The sequence below is a fragment of the Drosophila santomea genome, chromosome 2R (assembly GCF_016746245.2).
Source record: "Drosophila santomea strain STO CAGO 1482 chromosome 2R, Prin_Dsan_1.1, whole genome shotgun sequence".
Taxonomy (NCBI): Eukaryota; Metazoa; Arthropoda; class Insecta; order Diptera; family Drosophilidae; genus Drosophila; species Drosophila santomea.
This window is the reverse complement of record NC_053017.2, coordinates 15,232,395-15,251,961: the sequence shown is the minus strand read 5'-3', so window position 1 is coordinate 15,251,961 and position 19,567 is coordinate 15,232,395. Positions and strand designations below refer to the sequence as shown.

The 19,567-nt window shown below is 45.2% G+C and overlaps 7 protein-coding genes across 8 annotated transcripts; 2 read left to right on the top strand and 5 right to left on the bottom strand.

Annotated features, from left to right (window-relative positions):
* The first annotated feature begins 80 nt into the window (after positions 1-80).
* LOC120446484 (ras-related protein Rab-4B) lies at positions 81-1,589 on the top strand. The gene is made up of 4 exons (XM_039627488.1): positions 81-328; positions 397-477; positions 549-881; positions 942-1,589. The coding sequence occupies exons 1-4, from the start codon at positions 313-315 to the stop codon at positions 1,151-1,153; spliced, it is 642 nt and encodes a 213-aa protein (XP_039483422.1). The 5' UTR covers positions 81-312; the 3' UTR covers positions 1,154-1,589.
* Positions 1,590-8,251, bottom strand: LOC120446480 (endoribonuclease Dicer). The gene is made up of 8 exons (XM_039627483.2): positions 7,909-8,251; positions 7,720-7,850; positions 7,436-7,613; positions 6,753-7,063; positions 5,993-6,695; positions 5,361-5,918; positions 5,121-5,295; positions 1,590-5,062 (listed from the first exon to the last, which is right to left on the bottom strand). Exons 1-8 carry the CDS (start codon positions 7,939-7,941, stop codon positions 1,959-1,961), a joined length of 5,193 nt encoding a protein of 1,730 aa, XP_039483417.1. The 5' UTR covers positions 7,942-8,251; the 3' UTR covers positions 1,590-1,958.
* A 528-nt stretch (positions 8,252-8,779) lies between these two features.
* On the bottom strand, positions 8,780-10,871 carry LOC120446482 (facilitated trehalose transporter Tret1-2 homolog). The gene is made up of 2 exons (XM_039627486.2): positions 10,106-10,871; positions 8,780-9,593 (listed from the first exon to the last, which is right to left on the bottom strand). The coding sequence occupies exons 1-2, from the start codon at positions 10,805-10,807 to the stop codon at positions 8,898-8,900; spliced, it is 1,398 nt and encodes a 465-aa protein (XP_039483420.1). The 5' UTR covers positions 10,808-10,871; the 3' UTR covers positions 8,780-8,897.
* A 1,689-nt stretch (positions 10,872-12,560) lies between these two features.
* On the bottom strand, positions 12,561-13,062 carry LOC120446486 (protein PET100 homolog, mitochondrial). The gene has a single exon (XM_039627491.2). It carries the CDS (start codon positions 12,937-12,939, stop codon positions 12,691-12,693), a length of 249 nt encoding a protein of 82 aa, XP_039483425.1. The 5' UTR covers positions 12,940-13,062; the 3' UTR covers positions 12,561-12,690.
* A 272-nt stretch (positions 13,063-13,334) lies between these two features.
* Positions 13,335-17,660, bottom strand: LOC120446481. Of its 2 annotated transcripts, XM_039627485.2 has the most exons (8): positions 17,480-17,660; positions 17,030-17,204; positions 16,736-16,968; positions 15,882-16,682; positions 15,434-15,600; positions 14,369-15,352; positions 13,995-14,302; positions 13,335-13,931 (listed from the first exon to the last, which is right to left on the bottom strand). In XM_039627485.2, the coding sequence occupies exons 2-8, from the start codon at positions 17,164-17,166 to the stop codon at positions 13,574-13,576; spliced, it is 2,988 nt and encodes a 995-aa protein (XP_039483419.1). In that variant the 5' UTR covers positions 17,167-17,204; positions 17,480-17,660; the 3' UTR covers positions 13,335-13,573. The 2 variants fall into 2 exon arrangements, with proteins under 2 accessions (XP_039483419.1, XP_039483418.1); XM_039627484.2 differs by having other exon boundaries at positions 17,030-17,660.
* Positions 17,661-17,775: 115 nt separating this feature from the next.
* LOC120446483 (methylosome subunit pICln) lies at positions 17,776-18,710 on the top strand. The gene is made up of 2 exons (XM_039627487.2): positions 17,776-17,975; positions 18,061-18,710. Exons 1-2 carry the CDS (start codon positions 17,857-17,859, stop codon positions 18,587-18,589), a joined length of 648 nt encoding a protein of 215 aa, XP_039483421.1. The 5' UTR covers positions 17,776-17,856; the 3' UTR covers positions 18,590-18,710.
* Positions 18,634-19,305, bottom strand: LOC120446485. Its single transcript, XM_039627489.1, has 2 exons — positions 18,843-19,305; positions 18,634-18,784 (listed from the first exon to the last, which is right to left on the bottom strand). Exons 1-2 carry the CDS (start codon positions 19,230-19,232, stop codon positions 18,707-18,709), a joined length of 468 nt encoding a protein of 155 aa, XP_039483423.1. The 5' UTR covers positions 19,233-19,305; the 3' UTR covers positions 18,634-18,706.
* Between the last annotated feature and the right edge of the window lie 262 nt (positions 19,306-19,567).

Sequence of the window (19,567 nt, the reverse complement as noted above, 5' to 3'; positions counted from 1 at the left end):
GAAATATTTTAAAAGTAAACAAAACTCCAATTGCATTATGAATCATATTTTAAAATAGCTGGTCACACTCTCTCATGGTATTTTCGCGATTGTAGCGAACTTTCTTACTAAACTGAGCACAGTCAGAGATTTTAAGGTAATTTTTGGTTTCCCAATTGTTTAAAGGCTCTATTAACGACGGATATTGCGAGTTTTGATCGTGTTCTGTGCACTTCCTGGTGCCCATACGCACCAACAATCCGATAATCCCGAAAACAAGCCAAAAACCAAAACAAACAAAGAAGACAACTACGCAAAAGAGGAACAAAAACAATGTCGGAAACATACGGTTTGTCACCACACAACTAACTAATTAATGACTGTTACTAATTAATTCCGCTGCCCGCACTCACCTAGATTACCTGTTCAAGTTCCTGATAATTGGCAGTGCTGGTAGCGGTAAGAGTTGTCTGTTGCATCACTTCATCGAGAGCAAGTGTAAGTTGGTAGCAAGAAAATTGTAGATCCTTGTACTTATAGACCCCAAATGCATTTCATACTACCATCAGTCAAAGACGACAGTTCGCACACCATTGGAGTAGAGTTCGGCTCTCGGATTGTGAATGTGGGCGGGAAGTCGGTGAAGTTACAGATATGGGATACGGCCGGGCAGGAGAGATTCCGATCCGTGACAAGATCGTACTATCGCGGAGCTGCCGGAGCTCTACTGGTCTACGACGCCACTTCGCGGGACTCTTTTAATGCTTTGACAAACTGGCTTAATGATGCTCGTACCCTGGCCAGCCCAAACATTGTGATCCTTTTGGTGGGCAACAAAAAGGACTTGGAGGAGGCGCGTGATGTGACCTTTTTGGAGGCAAGCACCTTTGCCCAAGAGAACGGTCTGTTTTCCACGATTATCTATCAATTTCCTATCAAACTAAGTCTCTTTGTCGCTGCAGAGCTTATCTTCCTGGAGACAAGCGCCAAGACAGGGGAGAATGTGGAGGAGGCCTTCCTCAAGTGCTCAAAGACTATCCTGGCCAAAATTGAGACCGGAGAGTTGGATCCCGAGCGCATCGGCAGCGGTATCCAGTACGGCGGAGCTGCGCTCCGTAACTTACAGACACGACAGCGCAGCATCAATAAGCCCGATTGCACCTGTCGCGTTTAGGCTGCACGAGTTGTGCTTATTTATCTCCATTTAATCTCAACCCGGAATGTGCATTCGGATTCCACCTTAGTTGTATTGTGTACTTGTGTGTGTCCACTTTTTAGTACGTATTTTGTCTTGCTAGATTATTCATTCCAAATGTAAGCATATTGCTCTTCAATTTGTTTTAACATAACTAATTACCATTATGAAAGCCCATGATTTCGGGTTTACCCCAAATGTTACTTACTATAATTTGTAATTCGTGAAGCACTAGAGCCTTCGAGCAACAAAGGATATATGGCTATAGGCACATGGATCGGTTCTGGAGGTTGAAGAGAATGCACTCGGCATTTTTAATGTAAATAAGTGGCGCTACGTCGTTGACGACGTTGCCGATTGTAAATCTAACTAAAGCATGCACGCGGTAAATAAAAACGCAAAATGATAAATGCAATTTTGTATCAAAAAATTTATTTTGACCTAAGGTATAAACATTTTTAACAAATACCGATTACAGCTAAAACATTTTAAAAGAACTTTAAGTTCGAGGAAAGAAAATCTGCCAATACACAAGTATATTTTAGATCTTTAATTAACTAGTTCCATATACTTAAAGCAATCAGAAATGCTACCTGTTTTAGACATTTATTATCTGGTAGGTTAACAAGTTAATAATTATTTATATAAGTCATGTATAAGCTTTTAAATTCATTAGATGAGCTTTCTGTTCCTCTTCCGAAGAATTTCTTCAAAGCCAGATAGCAAATGCTATGCAGTTTGGCAGAAATTCCAGGGATGTGGGAACTAGTGTACAATCATCATATTAGGCGTCACATTTGCTTAACTTCTGAAGGGCATGCTTAGCAGCCGCTAGCTTGGCCTGGTTTTTATTGCTTCCAAATCCATACACCTTGATCGACTTTTCCATGCAGGTAAACTGACAGCTAACCATCATATTGTCCTGGTCGATGATGGGCGAGCTGAACACGGGATTCGCATGCTTGTGCTCAGTGAGCTGGCGTATAGCATTGATGGGCACATTTCGCGTGAACTCCTGAAGTTCCGGCTTGAAGAGATTGAAAATGACCTCCCAAGTACGTTGGAGATCGCGGCAGTCCAGGTAAATGGCTGCAATAAGAGCCTCCAGAACATCCCCCAACGCCTTTGGCACATCCACGTTAGTGGACATGTTGAAATCACCCTTTGGCGGGTAATTTTGCTCTTCTTCGTGAGAAATGGATTTAAGAGCATTCTTCAAATCAGTCATATCCAGATCGTCATCCAAGTCCAGCGTTGTCGGCTGAACATCAGCTTCCTCGAGCAGAATGCGTACATGGTTGGTCACCCTGTGACGCTGACTCTCCTGGAATTGCACGAATTTGGCTATGGACTCGGCAAGCTTTGCGTTCTCCGCCAGGATGAAAAAGTGCAACCGATGCCGCACGCATATGCATGCTAGCGTAGTATTGTTGACCAAAGCGGAGCGCAGATCTGTGAGAGCACCAGGATTCATTTTGGTATTGTTCTCAAAAATATAGGCAGAAATTAAAAAGTCCAGTATGGCATCGCCAATAAATTCCAGTTCCTGATAGCACCCGGTTATGCGATTAGTGGGAAACGAAGGATGGGTGAGGGCCTGCAGCAAATATCCCCGATCCTTAAACGTGTAGCCCAGATTATTTTCCAAATGATGGTGATTTATAAGGAAGCCGTCAATCTCTGTGGTGTTCACGTTCGCCCGCATCTTGCTGCCGCCTAGTTCGAGGTCCAGTAGCTGAGTAAGGGGCTTGCCAATATCCGCCCGGCAAATCTTAAAGTACTCTAGCATCCGGAAGGCATGCTGCAGTCCGTAATTCTTAACGATCACGCCCAATAGCGCCTCAAGGGTATCAGCTATCACCTTGTCGGGTATCGTGACCAGCCCCACGCAGAAGTTAACCTCGGTAGAAAAATCGGCGCCCGCATGATGGGTCTGCGCATTCGCTCGACATCCCTCCACGAAGCTATTGTAGTTGATATCGCTGCAGTGGCCACTCACCATGGACTCCTCTTCGCCGAGTGCCAAGTCACGGAGATTGTGTGGGCCTACCATGCCCGCCAACTCGGGATTCTCTCGCCACAAGGCTAGCACATTGTGTGGCAAACTGATGCTGGGTGGAAGCCATGTGTATCTAGGCGTAAAAAGAATGGTGCTGATCCTTTTGGGAATGTCCGTGTCGCTGAGGCAGTACAGCAGATTCCGATTAGACACCAGCTTGGACTTGACCTGTGTGAGAGTGCCCTCATTCCAATCCGAATACTTGTTGGCCAGGTAGAGCGTGGCACTCAGTTTTAGGAAGGAATCGCCCAGAATCTCCAGGCGCTCCATGTCATAAACATCCGCGGTGCTCGAGGAAGTGATTGCTGCCAAAAATTCGCCCTGTTCCGCTGGCGTTATATGTTTTCCGGAAACAGTTTTTTGCAAAATGGCCAGTGGTTTTACCGCTCCTTGAACAGTCGGAGTCGACGGCATCAAAGCTGCGAGGTTTGTGTTGATCATGGTCGGAGTTCCGTTGCCATAGATATTACCCTTGGGCATCTTGAACTGAGTTTCTGTCCAGTACTCCCTATCTTCGAACTCCATCTTCTCCAGCTTAGCCACCTGACCCATGGTAAATTTATAGTAGTAGTCTAGCTCCACGGGATACGCACTCAAAAGTTTTCGAGACAAATCCACCGGCTCCATATACGTTTGCCAGGAATTTTCTAACTCTGTTATTTCCAGACTACCCATGGACATCTCAAGGGACTTTGTGGGCATTGGTTCTAGAAGGGACTTCGGCTCTTCGACATCGTCAGTTGGTATGACATTGCCCATGGGGTCGACATTCCGCTTCAGTGAAAAATCGATTTCTAGTGGTTTGGGCATGTAATCTGATCCATTAAACGGCAGCAGATGGAGGTTTAAATACGTATTAAATCGCTTTCGTAAGGCCTCCGCGTGGAGAAGGAAGTGCATGCGGCGCAAAATGCTGGGTAGGAAGATCAGCTTAAGCCATAAATCGCCAGGAAATTCATAGTTAAAGCATAGCTCCGGAATCAGAATAATTTTGGCTCTAGACTTGCTCTTCGCGGACGATTTTCCACGATTTTGGACGTAGAAATTAAGCTGATCCGTAAGTTCTCTGACCTCGATCATAAACTTATCCTTGTGCACAACATCACCAATGTGGTTGCCGTACTTCGACATGGTAAACTCGTAGTAGGTCTTATCTTGGTGGTTCTGTTCCATCAAGCTTAACGGTGTTAGTTCACGGTGCACCTTTGTAACCAGCATGCGTTTATGCTCAAAGTTAGCATACCATTGACTCACAATTTTGCCCTCAAAGTCTTCTGGACAAGGAGCAGTTTGTTGCTTCCGTTGATGTACACTGGAATTTTCGGCTTGGGGCAGTCTCTGAAATTTGGTCACCAGTGGCCAGTCAATGCATTTCTGTTGATCCGCACCCAGTATGAGAGGGACCACCAGGTATGAGTTTTCCTTGCTGCGACGATCCAGCACAAAGAACGGCTGCCAGATCTTTAAGAGATCGCGGAATACCATTCCGTGAAACTGATGGAGCAGCTCCAGCTGCTCGGAGCTCTGGATAACTACTTTAAGTGGTTCATTGGCCACTCGAACGTGCAGCTTACCCTGATTGCTAAACAGGGGCATCTCTGCAAGGCGGGGTAGCTTGTTCCGCATCAGTATAGCATAGTTTCTCGGTGTCCGGAGGTTTACATACATGTGCTCCGTGTAGTCACACGATTCAAACTGCGGCTCCAAAAATATCTCGTAGGCATAACAGAGCTCACCAACCCGCGGACGTGCGTCGTAAAACTCCGCCGGACAGTCAGTCTTGTAGTTACGTACTATTTTCGGCGCGTCCTTGCGCACTGTCGCAGTCACTGTGGGTTAAATGTTAAGATAAGTAAACAGATGTTATGTGAGTTATTGGGAACTCACCATCATCGCCATACTTCTTCCAGTGCTCAAAATGTACGTCAGCAATAGCAGCTACGCGCTCCTTCAATGTTATGGGTAGGAATCTCTCGTTTAACTCTCCCAACTGGTAAAGTAGCTTACACGCCTTAAAGGCAGCTGATACTTTGGCAGCTTTAACACTGTCCATGGGATCGCTCTAAACAAAAAATTAAAGCATTTTAGGCATTTCGATTTTGTCATTTCCAATCTGATTTAGCTTACATAAATAGTGTCCTTTAGCTTGGAATTTAGTGGGAGTTGGATTGAAACCACTTCCTTTGACCTGGCACAGTCACCGAATAGTATTTTTCGTTGATCTTCTTGCAATGAATTGAACAGGGGGATTACAAAGCCAAAAGCATCCGTGGGCATTGACTGGCAGTAGCGATGCAATAGGATCAGGGCAGAGCTGGGTAGCAACACAGCACCGTGCTCATTGATAAAAGGCTGAATAACGTCCTGAAAGAGCTGTTTAACCTCGTACATTTCTGGCTCAGTTCGTTCTAGTACTCTGTCCTTTAAATATTCGGCAATCTCAGCGTGCGCTGTCCGATACTGAGCGATTTGCTGGGATATCTTTCCCCTGTCCAGCTCAGAGGAGAACAACACGAAATTGGCATTATTGGAACGAGCCCGACCCTTTGTTTGCACGTACATGTTAAAGGTCTTAAGCGGATCAAGAATCAATACATAATTGCAGGCCTGCACATCGATGCCTTCTTCTAGGACGCTTGAACATATCATAAGATTGGCATTACCTTCCCGGAACTGCTGAATGGCCTGCGAGAAGTTTAGAACATACATATTTTTAAAAACATATTTAGCAAGTAAGTTTCGAAACTACCGACACCTACCGATTTTTGATACTTTCTGTCCAAGACGCTCTCAAAGTCTTGGGAAATAGAGTTGCGGCCAACCATGAATTGGGGAGTGAGCACGTTTCGCAGCTCAGGCGTAGAATCAATGAAGTTGAGCAGCAAGCCATAAATGCACTTGCAGGTGTAGCGGCGTTCAACAAAGACCAGACAGCAGATATCTTTGGGATCCTTATTGGCAAAGGTGGTCTTTAGATACTGCAGGAATCGCTGCACCTTCGGGGTGGAGAAGGAAAGAATGACCTCCTCAGTGTTCACCTTGTCGTCAGGATCGTCGTCTTCATCCGTCATGTCTCGCAGTTTTTGCACCAGCAAGTGACGGATTTTCTCGCACAAGGACATGGCTGTCCTGTGCATCAGCTTCAGGCTCAGCGTCTCCGCCTGTCGCCTCTTCAAATCGAACTCGACAATCAGCGAGATGATGGCAATGGATGCTGCATAGATGCCATACTCTTGCAGCTGGAACAAAAAGTCATTGAACAGCTGTTTTATCGAGCTCTTCTTCTGCGGATCTCGCTGGCTTTGTAACGACTTTGACCTTCGCACCGGCTGAACGCCAATATCCATGAGGTCTAAGGTCGCAAAGAACTGTTGAATTTGTGATTGTATTGACTGCGTAACCAGAAACACTCGCTCTTGACTTGGATACGTAATCAGGTACTCTTTCGGCTTGGTGGAGTAGCTGAAAAAAATACACAATTGTTGAAAAACCAAAAAAAAAAAGGCATGCTTCTCTTACAGCATAACGTTTTCCATCTCCTCGGTGTCGGACACGGTAATGATGTTTCCCCGATAAGTGATCTCCAGCTCCTTGAGCTTCTTGACCACTTGCTTAATCTCATTTCCTTTGATTAGCACCCCGGAGAGGCCCACCACGCGCGGCAGCGCTTTATTTTTCTCAGCGCAGAGGAACAATCGCATAAACTCATGATACGGGTGGTGACCAGTGCCGTGGTGGCACTCGTCCATAATCACGACGCTCACGGAGCTTAGAGTCATGTGGCTCTGGGTGAACAAGTCCAAAAACACCTGGGCCGTGCCTACAAGAACCTGTTGAAAGATTGCATATGAATAGTAAATCAGTTTAGAACCAAAAATGCCAAATGTGGATTTAATTGTGAAAGAATTGTATTAATATAAACTATAAATATTCATTTCGATGAATATTAGTACACCGAAGCCTGGAACACAAATTAACCCATCATATTTTGAAACCGATTAAGAGAACTGTTAGGAAATAGTGACGAAATCAACATGACGACTTGCGAAACCCGATCCTACGTGACTATAAAAATGCTGATCCTAATATTTTCAACTCAAGTGGCGTACATATGCATATATATGTCCATATGTGTGTGTATTTCGAACGTGACCATAAGTGACACGTCATGCATCCGTCATCCTAGACTCCGCTATACTCACTTGGTGGTCTTGAATTTCATCACTCCATTGGCCGCGCGTCCAATCGTCCACTCCCTGCTCGCCAACATAAAAGCCGACCGTCAAGTTTGTGTGCCGCTGGACGGCCACCATCTGTTGACGGGCCAATTCCACGGTATTGCACATAAACAACGCCCTTTTTCCGCCATTTTCCAACCGCCTGGTCAATGTAAACAAATCGGATGAAAGTAACCAACATATGCATGTACATTTGTGTAAATATGTATGTATGGAGTTACCATGCACGAACTACATTCGTTACTCACTTGTCCATGTCCTGGGAGAAGCGCTTAAGGGTCAGAAGGGCCACGAACGTTTTCCCAGACCCTGTGGGCAGGTAGACAATGCCATTGTGCTTCGTTAGGTGGTCGACCAAGCGAAGTTGATAGCTGCGAGGCTGGTCAGGATTTTACATATTATTGTGGAATATACGGTTGTGGGTGCAAGCATATTACCTTTAATACCACCCCTTCAAAATCGCCGCTCATGGTTACAGAATCCACTAGGTTTTGCTCGATATAGCTGACGTGGCCAGTTCCAATTGAATTCCTTATCACACGGACTTCTATGTCGGATTTTAATCGTGTGTTTCCCCGGTTTATGAAATAACGTCGGAAGCCGGTAGGGTGGGTGGCTGGCAACTAGCTGATTGGCAATATATCTTTCTTCCCACGGCACTTGCAGTCGAACTGGGCGCAATTGTGGACACTATTCTCGAGGTAACACTTCCTTAAATGAAGAACTATCAATAAATTGACAGAGGAAAATAAAGTTGTAAGTCAAACACAAAGAACAAAATATCTCAAGACGGCAGACTGGCCAGCGGTTCTTATTGAATGCCTTGTGCGAATGGCGAATTGTGTTTGACACGGACTGGTCACACTATGCAGGGCGGTTCACTTTCCTAATCGTTTAAATCTTTGAAACAAATTACTGCTACAAACTGCAACATAATTCGATTTTATGTGAATTGGTCGCTAGTAATACAATGTTGAAGAGCAGTAGAGTAATTAGTAATCCGGAATCAATTTTTTAACCAAATAATTTGGGATACTTTGTTTACTTTTTAGTGCTGTAAGTTCATATTTGAGAATTCGTGAATTGCCTTATAAATGGTTAATTAAGCATATAATAATGCTTTAAAATACATTCTATCATAACAGCCTATGCCATATACACTGTATCTAGAGCTTCCTGAGAATAAAGTTGGCTTCAATTGATACTCTACTATTGATACTCTTGAAATCTTATCAAAATGAGAGCTAGTTGTCGTGTCTAATTGAAGTACTTAAGAAACTATAGACAGAAACTGTACGAAAATTCTGATAGTTTATATACAGGTTGGTTTTGCTTTATTGATTATGATCGTCACTTCTTATACATAACATTTTCTTATTGGCTTACAGAGACTATGAAAAAGTATCGCTACGACTACGTGACACCCTCACGTCTGGCTCTTGTCCTCACTCTTGACACCCTTTCCGCCGGACAGCATGTCCTGGATTTCGATTATCGTCTTGCCCTTGGTCTCCGGCACGAAGAACAGCGAGTAGAAGAAGGAGAGGACCGCGATCACGGTGAAGATCCAGAAGGTTGGACCCGCCCCGATCGCGTTCTTGAGGATTGGGAAGAGCAGCGTGACCATGAAGGCCGACAGCCAGTTGCTGGTGCCGGCAATAGAACCTGCCACACTCTTCACATCCTCCGAGAAGAGCTCCGCCATCACCAGCCACGGAACCGGTCCGAATCCAATCGAAAAGAAGACAATAAAGATGCAGATACTGCTGATCGGCAGCCAGCCGAAGTTGTCCATTGAGCCGGGATCGCTCTCCTTAAGCTGGAAGTAGACGCCCATCAAAGCAGTGGACACGGCCATCAGGATGCCGGAGATCACGAGCAGGATGCGGCGGCCAGCCTTGTCGATAATGAGCACGGCCACCAGTGTGCTGGTCACTTGGGTGACGCCTATGATAAGCGTGGAATCGCTGCCACTTATGCCAGAGCCCGTATCCTCGAAAATGGAGGTGGAGTAGAAGAGGATGGCGTTGATTCCCGTCCACTGCTGGAAGACCTGCAGAAGCACTGCGATTCCAAGACCCTTCAGGACGATGGGGCGACGAAGGGCGGACAGAATGTTGACCTGCAATGAAAATAATTGTGAGCTATTTGCTAATCTTCATCTTGTATATTATATATAAGGTTATATAAAGCTAACCAAATCAATGTATTTATTGGGTATGATAAGTGTTATCACCTGCACTGATTACAAAATGCAAAACATATTAGTTGCATGATTTAATATGAATTTTCTTGAATCAAGGCTAAAGATTGAAACATAATTGAAGCATTTTTACCCTTCTTGTATAAACAATTCCCTCGTTCTGGAAAATCTCATGCTTAAAGCTAAAGTTATTATTATTCCTAATGAATAAAAACCAAAGCAAAGTTATTTAGATTCAATATGATAATTCTGAATTTACAACCTTTCTTTTATCAGGGTAAGTATATAACTTCCGATTATGTGATAATGGAAAAAGTAATAAATAATAAAGTCGGTCAAGGGTTCCCTTTCGCAATACAAATTGTAACTATTTCCTTTATGTCTTTAATATCGATCGATTTTGATTGATCACTATAGGAATGTTAACTAACCTTGGGCTTATCACTTTGCTTCTGGGACTCCTCCAGGATCTCCTTGAGCTCATCATCGATATCGGCATCCTTGCCGCGCAGCCACTGCAAGGACTTGGCGGCATCATCGTTGCGTCCCTTCATGGCCAGGTAGACGGGGGACTCCGGCATGAAGAAGTGCACGACGGCGAAGATCACGGGCAGAATGGCGCACAGGATGTTGATGGTGAGCAGGGGCAGGAAGGCACCCACCAAATAGCCGTACAACACGCCCGACACAATCAGCAGCTGGAAAAAGGATCCGATGGTGCCTCGAAGAGCCGTTGCGGAAATCTCCGTACAGTACATGGGTGCAGTCACGCAGAAGGCTCCGCCGCACATGCCAAGGATGAATCGTCCGAAGTACAGCATGGTCACGTTATTGGCGAACAGCATCAGCACCCAGCCCACCATGTACGGTGGAATTAAGGCCAACATGGTGGGTCTCCTTCCGATCCAATCGATGGCAAACCCAATCGGTATGCAGATCACAGTCGCACCGAGGGTCAGCAGCGAGGATACCCAGCCGAACTGACTGGAGCTGATGGGAAATCCGTAGTCCGTGTTCACCGAGATCATATTCTCTACGGGCGAGGACCAACCGATGGAGGCCCCCATGCAGAGGGCACCAAAGCTGGCCGACAAGCCGGCAATATATTGTGGCAATACCGATCCCTTGGACATGGCGAGGGATGTATTAGAAATATTTTGTATAGGTGTTTCCTTCTCGATCGACGGAAACAAACTGAATTCGCCACGCGACCGTTATTACGCTGGAAAAATCGCTTTTCATGCGATAACTAAAGCAGCGAAGTCGACCGAGAAAGTCAAGCACCGCAAGGCATAGCCGTAAATCAGTTCCCCATAGTTTCACCCACAGAACCAGGTGACAGATGATAGGAGGCAGAGCGTCATTGAGAGCGCCCAAAATCACTCGAAAGCCAAAGCAGCTAATTAAACGCCCGCCTCCACCAACAACACATGTTCCTACATGTTGTAGCAATCAAGTGATTCTATAACAATTACCCGAATACATGCCCTGCGGCGAAGTCTGCCCACTAGCCCTTGGGATTGGGATTGGGACTGGAATTGGAGTAAGTGCGAAGTGATGTGGAACGAGGTGGTCCCCCGAATGAGAAAAGACCCCAATAAATGCTTCATCATCTTCGCATTGTGCGAAGTATGCTCATAGACAGTTATGTTTCAGATGTAATTGTTATTGACTTTTAATTCTATGAGCAAACTACTCTGTAAAACGCACTAAAAAGCTGTTGAGCAAGATGGTGTAAGAAATGAATTTATGAATAGGTGGTTTGCTAAAAATCAAGTTATTAAAACATGTTAACGTGATAAATAAATGTAAACTCATTTATACTACACAAACATCTAGAAGGCGCTTGACAGGGCATACTAATATTATTTAAATTTGCCTAAGCATTCTCCCTTAATTTTCTACAAGGCGTGAAGGTAACAAGTGTATCACCTAAAGAGTTTAATTTTGTTAATATCTTAGGGAGGTTGCTCTGTTAGTTAATATTTCGATTTGGAAGATTGGTCCATTGCTATCTGCAACAATTCGAATTTTAAATAAAATCCTTTTGCATATACATACAGTAGAATTCGAAATATTACTGGTATTAAGATTAGATAAAGATTACCGAGGTATTTAATCACAAATGGTCTGGTATTTACCATTTGCAAATGTTGTTGGGGTAATTTTGCCAAATCTCATCCCAATTGAGAGTACCCTATCTTCGGCTTGATTAAGTCAAACCTTTCCGGTATTTTGTTATTTACGACACAATTGATTCGGCGCTGCCGTGTGAAAAGCAGATAATAGCGGAGACAGACGACAGACTCTAAAAAATAATTGAATGAGCGTAAATCGCGGGGAGTGCATCTAATCTTTGGCGTAACCAACATCGCATCGCATCACGCCCAAAACACATGTATGAAAATCCCCTATTGGATCGATCCAGATTGGACCCCAAACTGTGACAAAATCGCGGAATACCTGTACACTTAAGACGCAACGGTCACCTGGCGGTCAAGCGGCTCTATCGGTTATCAGCGTACTGGATGGAACCGTTGATGGCCCACCGAGCGGATTCGAGGACTCCTCTGATAGGCGGGCAGTGCAGAGCGGGCTCGGCCGTAGATAAGCGATTACCGGGTGATAATATTCGACAGAATATAGCGAATATGGCGATTTCAAGTTGCCCCCTCTCCTTGTGGATTCCACTTGCAACCGTGTCAATGATCATGTAATGGCCTTATCAAGCCAACCCACACCGAGTGCTCTTGGCCTGCAATCGAGCTGTTTTCGCCAGATAATGGACATGGGACTCCAAATGCACTTCAAGTATCCCCTGGAGTCGCATCATAGTTATTTCCTGATGATTTACAGTGGTAAACACTTATCGGAATTCGAGTGTTGTTCGGTTTAATACAAAATGTTTTTATTACGTCGTTACAGAGCAGTTAGTCACTTCCATTCGGAGCATCGGTTGTTTGCTTGCCCCCGGTTATATAACCTGGGATTAGAAGGATTGGTGGTGGTGAATCATCTACTTCTGCTGCTTGCCCTCCGCCTCTTCCATAGCACGCATCATTTTGGCGTCGTGCTGGGCGTGGTGTTCCCGGATCGCCCGCTGCAGCTCCTCGTGGTGGCTTTTGCTCTCCGGCGGATAAAGTTCCCGCTTCTTCTTGGTCACCCATTCTTCAAAGTATTCCGGCTGGTTGAACAAATGGAACAGCGTCACCGGAAAGGCCATGTACATGCCCATCTTGGCCACCTCCAGCACCCAGGTACCCATTTCGTTGTATTATTGCGTTGGGTAGTCGTGATAAAACGTAATTTTCGTCGAATAAATTGTGTTTTCCTCAAAACTATAAACAAAAAACAGCTGATTACAATTAACTCAGTGTTGCCTGTCGTTGGGGCAGGGCGAGCTGTGTTGAATAAGGCGAACATATATTTTGGGACAGCTGTCCGAAAAACGTTATTGGGACAAGAAATTTTAAAAACTTTATTTGAAATTCATCCGTCCACCTTGAAATTCCACAATCTTATTACGCGCGATTGTGTTTTTTTCCTTACCATTCAACAATCTGAAGTACTATTGAACTACTTATTAGTTAATACTGCAACAACCCCCCACAGAGCTAACTCATTTACAACTTAAGCCCATCCAATAAAACATTGATTAAATTCCGATTATATATTATTATATATGTATCTTTTAATTTTTGAGGCATGCATTAAAAATGTAGGACTTATGCTAAACTTTAGAACGCGGCCAAGCTAAAACGTGTCATACCAAAAACATTTTTTTAAGGAAGCAGACTTTTTCTTAAATATTTTGATGAGAGATGATTTTTTAAAACCGTACAACGGTTTTAACGTTAGATTATGAAAATACGTAGGTGTGCGAAAAGATCGATTTAAAGCTAGAGGGCCGTTTCGCCCGGATACTTCTCGGGAGAAGTAATAAGCAGCTTTTTGTTGCGCGAGTGCTCCTCCTGCAGGTTGTCCATGTTCTCCTTGTTATCCGCGTCGAGGTCAGTAGTTAGCGTAGACTTTAAGGGTGTGCCCGCCGATCGCTTCCTGCCGTTGCTGTTGCCAAAGGGTGAGGCCAAAGTGGGCTCGTTTCCGTCTAGGCAGTAGAGCAGACTGGGGCTCAGATCGGACTCGTCCAAGTCGTCGATGTCCTGGGTGGTGCTGGCGCCACCGAAATCATCCGACCGACTGGCAAACGATAAATCCGCTGGACTGGCGGTAAGGACACTGCGCGTCAGCAAATATTCCCTGGCGATCACAGAATCATAATAACAAAACTATGCTCAACTGAGATCTCTGACCAACACTTACTTGAAATCACTGGATAAGGCGTTTGAGGGCTTTAAGTCTTCATTGCTGTTGCTACTGCTGGTCGTCCGCTGTCTGGGGTTAAAGAGAGCAAAGCTCTGCTGCTGCCCTAGGATATCCGCATATCCTCCTAATGAAGTGGCATCCTCGCTGTGCAGCGAAGGTGGCTCCAGCTGCTTGGTCGGCGTGCCACCAATCGAATCCTGCTCATCCTGCTCGGCGAAGCTCAGATTTAGCTGTTTGTCGCCATTGCCAGCTAAGGCAGTAAGCAGCATCACCGGTTTTCGGGAGCGGGGAGTCATAATAGATTCCTACAATGTAAAACAAATACGTTGTAATTAACAGGAACTAGAAGTATCACTTGTCACTTGTCGCACCTGCATCGCCTTGGGCATGCGTTGAGTCGACTTGGTAATGGGCGACATGGAACGGCGACCCATATGGAGAGCTGGTGTGCTCGTAATGAGATCCATGTTGCGGTACACGCTGCTCTGTAGTATCTGCTGATAGCCCAGGCTCATGGCGGGCAGCTCGTTGGAGCTGCCATTGTTCTCTGAAAGTGTATCGTCGTCCTCCTCATCCACGGCCTCGTCTTCATCGCTATCGTCTACGTCCTCAAGAAGTGGTGCATCCGCTGCCAATGGGCAGGGTTTGCCTTCTTCTCCACTGGGCCGCCTCCTGAGCGTGGCAGAAACACTTCGCACCAGTCGTTTGGTTGTCTCCGGCGTGCTGAATGGGAATCTAAGATTACCCATGCTAACGCCCTTCATCAATTTTCGGGTTATTGATCTGCCCATATGGCTGCTGCTTGCCACCATGGTACTGCGGCCCTCCATAATGGGCGTCAGTGCGCCGTCGTCCTCTTCCTCTGCGTCAACCTGTGGCAGGATACTTGAGAGATTAGGCTCCGACTTGTAGCGCGTCGATTGCTGGACGGGCGTAGAAGGATTCGAGTACTCCTCAATCTCCAGCAGTCGGTGCTCGTCCCAGGCAACGCTCTTCTTGTCAATTAGCTGCTTTGCAACCGCTGACATGATCTTCAAAGGCGTCACGCAGCAATCGGCATCGATCTCATCCAGGTCCTGGCCGGAAACAGCAGCTCCCCCGTCCGAAGGTGATTCTTTCGATTGCTGTCGACTGACTGGAGCTGATATACTACCGCTGGTCGCACAGCTAGAGCTGCTGTCCGAGGACGAGGATTCGATCTTGAGAGAAGCAGATGAGATGGATTTCTGAAGCTGATGCCGAGGGTTAGTGGCCAGCGTGACGCTGGTGATGGTCGATGAGGTGGGTGTGGGTGGCGTGGGACTCTGAAACAGCACCCGCATCTTTGGCGGTTTCACATGCGACATATTGGGCGTCTGGCGATAAACATGCGATGGATTAAAAAGGCATGCGGTTAGTTAAAAGACACAGCAGTATAGTCCACGTACAGGACTTACCTCGGATCCGCTAGCCAAATGAAAACTGGGTGGCACTCTTTTTGGGGTGCGCGACATGAGACTCTTGTGGAAAATGTGCTTCTTAATGGAATCACCCAGGGACTTGGCACTTCGAGTGGCCTCGTTGTTCTTCAAACGATTCATTACCACCAGTTGCAACGGAGTGCCTAATCAAATGAAATCATAAATAATTTGGATGAATGGATATTTAAACTGGGATAATACGATCTTTAATAATTTTAACTTTTTCTCAAAAATTACCTCGCTATTTGTAATTATCGTATGTGTGAAATTAAACATCTTACTTGCGTAATTTTAACTATATCAATAAGATTCTAGTTTACTTTCACCTTAATTCAAGTAATTTTGAAATTACTAGCAGAGGTATTCAAATCATAAGACCCAGAGTTAGAGGGCATTAAAGCATTAAAGATATAAATTAATTTACCCTGCCCATTTTGCTTGTTGAACTGTTTAATCAGACGCCGCTTCTTAGAGGACTCCGGCATGCTTTGGATATGGGCATAAAGCTGCGCCAGCTCCGTGTCCGTATTGTTCGTATTGGTGGCCGCTGCAGTGGCGGCTCGGTCTACAAAAGTGTACACCGTGTTGACCGTCGAGACGTCCGAGATGGACTCGTCGAGCGTTTGTTCCGGCGACATGGTTTTCTTTCTTTTGCGCTCAAGAAAGTACGCCCGGATGTCGGTAGACAGCTTTCCAGGAACCTCGAAGATGTCCAGTCCGCGGACGATCATATAGGTCACGATACTGGACATTTTCTTCGCCTGGTAGTGCAGCACCTCGGGTGGCAGTTGCCTTGGGCAAATAAGGTGGGGCGTGAAGAGAGTGGCCAAGTTTTCAGCGCTCATTTTGTTGCTCTTCTCATGCTTGGCCACAGCATGCAGCATTTCTATAATGTGCTGAAGGAGTTCACGATGTTCTTCGGGCAGGAGAAGTAGAAGCAGCTGCACGGAGTTAAGGAGGTGTTGCTGACGCTCGGCAGTGGCCATCGCCTGACCATTGAGCGCCTGGCAGAGCGGAGCTATCTGGAGATGCGCCGGATAGTGGGCATCCGTAAGCAGGGGTTCTGGAAGTTCGGACAGAAAACCTTTAAAAACGGTGGCACAATCGTGAGCGGAGAAGCCGGCCAGTTCCAAATTCAGTGGTTTGTCGTGCTGGATGTGCATCCGAAGTTCGTTTTGTCGGGACACGGCGCCAGCCTTGCGAAATATGCCTTCCTGGGTGAGATCTGCAAAGGTGGATCGATTAATGAAAGTACTTTGAGATCTTTAGCCAACATACTCTTATCCAGCATTAAGAACTCCTTGAGCTCCTGCAGATGCATAAAGAATCCCGGATCAATTTGTTGTTGCAGTGTCTCTGTGGGACTATTGCCCACGGATTTGCTGCCGGAGCCGGCGGCACAGGATGTGGCAGCTGCTCCATGTCCCAAGCGATGTTTTTTAGAAAGGCGGTTCCACTTCTTCAGCTTACCCTTGTCCTCGTAGACGATCTCGTGACAGGGAAGATCAAACCTATACATGGAAATTATTAGTAATGTGGTGAACATGCATATACCAACGTGATCCATCTTACTCATCCGTATTGAGCTCCAATTCAAACGATAGGTGCATGCGCACCAGAGATTTGTATTTCTCGTAATTGCAGCGGCGCATGCGTGTGGCCAAATCGCGATCCCTGAAATCATTTAGGTTCGTATGGTCCGTGTCCATCGTTGTTTCCTTGCAATCTGTGTGTGTATCCGTCGAAACTATCGAGTAAACACTGTATATATCCACGAAAAATCACAACAACAACAATAATAACGACTGCCACCGGATAAGGAAAATAACAACAACGTTGGGAAGGACAATGACAAGTTTGTTTCGTTAACCCGAAGGCTACTCCTTTCACTTCTGCCCGTAATGATTTCGTTTCTAGGAGTATATTATCGTCGAAGGTTTATTGCGTGAGGATATAACTCCGCATTTATCACATTTCTCTCGAATTTTAACAGCTAAAATTGAAAATTGAACGAGACGCTACCTAACCAGTGTGACCGCGGCTAGAGCGCCAAATTATGACCTCTTCGGGAGGAAATCGTACGCGCTGATCTGGTAGCACATTTGCGTAATTGTGTTTTATTTCGACATTATTGTACCTTCCATATCACTATTTATAAAAAAAAACAGCGTTTAGAAAGAAGTTGTGCTCTGGAATCACCTGTTCTGATGATTCTCAATTCAAGGAAGGAAAATACCTTAGGGCGTTGCCAGAGTGCAATGTTTTTAGCTTACTCTTTTAGTTCTTGCCACCGTTACCAGACTTTTAAAGGACGAGAAAGTGGTATTCAACACTGCATTTTTGGCAAGTTTTGTTGTTTGATCGCGCTTTTTACAACTAATATATAAAATTGAATTAAAATGGTTCTTATAATGCGTGTTTCTCCGCCGGAACATGGCCTGCTGTATACGGCAAACAATATCAAGCTGAAACTAGGCGACAAAGTGGTGGGCGAAGGCACAGTTTACATTGCACAAAAGTGAGTGCTTCAGAGCTTTGCCGGCGTCTGGTATTGCTCCTAATTCTTTAAAACTTTAAAAGTGACTTTTATTCCATGTTTCTAGCACGCTCTCCTGGCAACCAACTGAGTTGCCGGAGGGTATATCCATTGAGTGGAAGCAGGTTAGCCTGCACGGCATCTCCTCGAATCCGAGGAAGTGCATCTACTTCATGCTGGACCACAAAGTCGAGTGGAACGGCGTCTATGGAGATCCCCCCCAGCATGCAGTCAATGGTCGCAATGGCGGCGGTTCGGAGGCGGAAGTGGACGAGGGAAATGGGAGCGATGAGCACGATGACGACGATAATTTCGAGGATGCTGTAGACGAGCAGTTTGAAGAGGTCACAGAGTGCTGGCTTTTGCCGGACGACATTCACACCGTGGACACTATGTACAGTGCCATGACCACTTGCCAGGCCCTACATCCTGATTCTGCAGACAGCGATTCGGAAGACAGTGACCCTATGCAGGATGCCGGTGGCTTAGAGGATGAGGCCATGGAGGAGGAGGATGCTTTGACGCTGGGACGAAACGGCGTGCAGAATCTCAGTTTGGACGACGACGACGAACGATTTGAGGACGCTGACGAGTGAAGCATAAACTATTTATACATCAATATCCCCTTTTATACCACGAGTTTTAAAGATATATATGTATGTATTGGATTAGATTTTGGAGTAATAAATAATACGCGGTAAGCGCGATTACAATTAAGGGCTTTCCTTATTGTTTTCCTTATTGCGGACGATTTCTGCCTCTAAATCGTCTTCGCTAATAGGCTGCGATAGCTAAATAATTGAAATATGTTATTTGGTATACTTCGGAAATCTACATATAGTAACATACAGCTTGAGCAACATCCGCCAAGAAAAGGGCCTGTCGGTAGGGATCGCCATTGGAGGGCACTTTGTCGTAGTTCCAGTACGTAAAATCCTTAAATACTCCAGTAAGACGCAACTGTCGGTCGGAGGAAATGCTGATGGGCTTCTCTGTTTCTTGTAGAACTAAACCGCTGTATCCTTCGGGCACTTTCAACTTCTCTCCCATTAATGGATATCCGCGCAAGGCGTTCGTCAGGATTCCACGGCCGAATTCTGTTGCTTCACGTGTGTAGTTGTTGAAGTAATGATCCACATTCGCTTCCCCATCGCCGTCGATTTTGGCCGGCAAGAAGTGCAACTCTAATTCATTGCTCTTGGCAATGTTTTTACCATTAAAATCTAGAGTGATTGACATTGTAAATTTGTGTGCAAAATAAAAGGTAAACAAAAACGCCGCCAAAATGTGTTTGTTTGTTTGCGTTTGAGAATGTTGGTTCGAGTCACAGCTAAACTCCTATCGATTTTGTACACTGGTAACAACCGATAGTTATTAGTAGTATACGTTTTTTGTAACAATAAACGAAAACCTTGTTTTTATATTGTGAATCAAAGCTATTAAATGATACTTTACTAAAATAATTTTAATTCAGAATTTATTTATGTAACATATACTATAATATATGAATAATAAATGCCGTGACCATATGCGATGATTCCTAAGAATATATAAAAGAATCGACGGTATAAAAG

Bases quoted from the DNA above. Each gene is read 5' to 3' on its own strand.
- LOC120446486 (XM_039627491.2), bottom strand. From the start codon at position 12,939: ATGGGTACCTGGGTGCTGGAGGTGGCCAAGATGGGCATGTACATGGCC.
- LOC120446482 (XM_039627486.2), bottom strand. From the start codon at position 10,807: ATGTCCAAGGGATCGGTATTGCCACAATATATTGCCGGCTTGTCGGCC. The intron at 9,594-10,105 runs GTTAGTTAACAT...TTTTCATTGCAG, and splicing joins AGCAAAGTGATAAGCCCAAG to GTCAACATTCTGTCCGCCCT.
- LOC120446481 (XM_039627484.2), bottom strand. From the start codon at position 17,166: ATGGACACGGACCATACGAACCTAAATGATTTCAGGGATCGCGATTTG. The intron at 16,683-16,735 runs GTATGTTGGCTA...CCACCTTTGCAG, and splicing joins GTTCTTAATGCTGGATAAGA to ATCTCACCCAGGAAGGCATA. The intron at 13,932-13,994 runs GTAAGTGTTGGT...TGTGATCGCCAG, and splicing joins GCCTTATCCAGTGATTTCAA to GGAATATTTGCTGACGCGCA.
- LOC120446483 (XM_039627487.2), top strand. From the start codon at position 17,857: ATGGTTCTTATAATGCGTGTTTCTCCGCCGGAACATGGCCTGCTGTAT. The intron at 17,976-18,060 runs GTGAGTGCTTCA...CCATGTTTCTAG, and splicing joins ACAGTTTACATTGCACAAAA to CACGCTCTCCTGGCAACCAA.
- LOC120446485 (XM_039627489.1), bottom strand. From the start codon at position 19,232: ATGTCAATCACTCTAGATTTTAATGGTAAAAACATTGCCAAGAGCAAT. The intron at 18,785-18,842 runs GTATGTTACTAT...TCAATTATTTAG, and splicing joins TGGCGGATGTTGCTCAAGCT to CTATCGCAGCCTATTAGCGA.
- LOC120446484 (XM_039627488.1), top strand. The intron at 478-548 runs GTAAGTTGGTAG...TACTACCATCAG, and splicing joins TCACTTCATCGAGAGCAAGT to TCAAAGACGACAGTTCGCAC. The intron at 882-941 runs GTCTGTTTTCCA...TTGTCGCTGCAG, and splicing joins CACCTTTGCCCAAGAGAACG to AGCTTATCTTCCTGGAGACA.
- LOC120446480 (XM_039627483.2), bottom strand. From the start codon at position 7,941: ATGAGCGGCGATTTTGAAGGGGTGGTATTAAAG. The intron at 7,851-7,908 runs GTAATATGCTTG...AATCCTGACCAG, and splicing joins TTGAAGGGGTGGTATTAAAG to CCTCGCAGCTATCAACTTCG. The intron at 5,296-5,360 runs GTAAGCTAAATC...TTTTTTGTTTAG, and splicing joins AGCTAAAGGACACTATTTAT to AGCGATCCCATGGACAGTGT.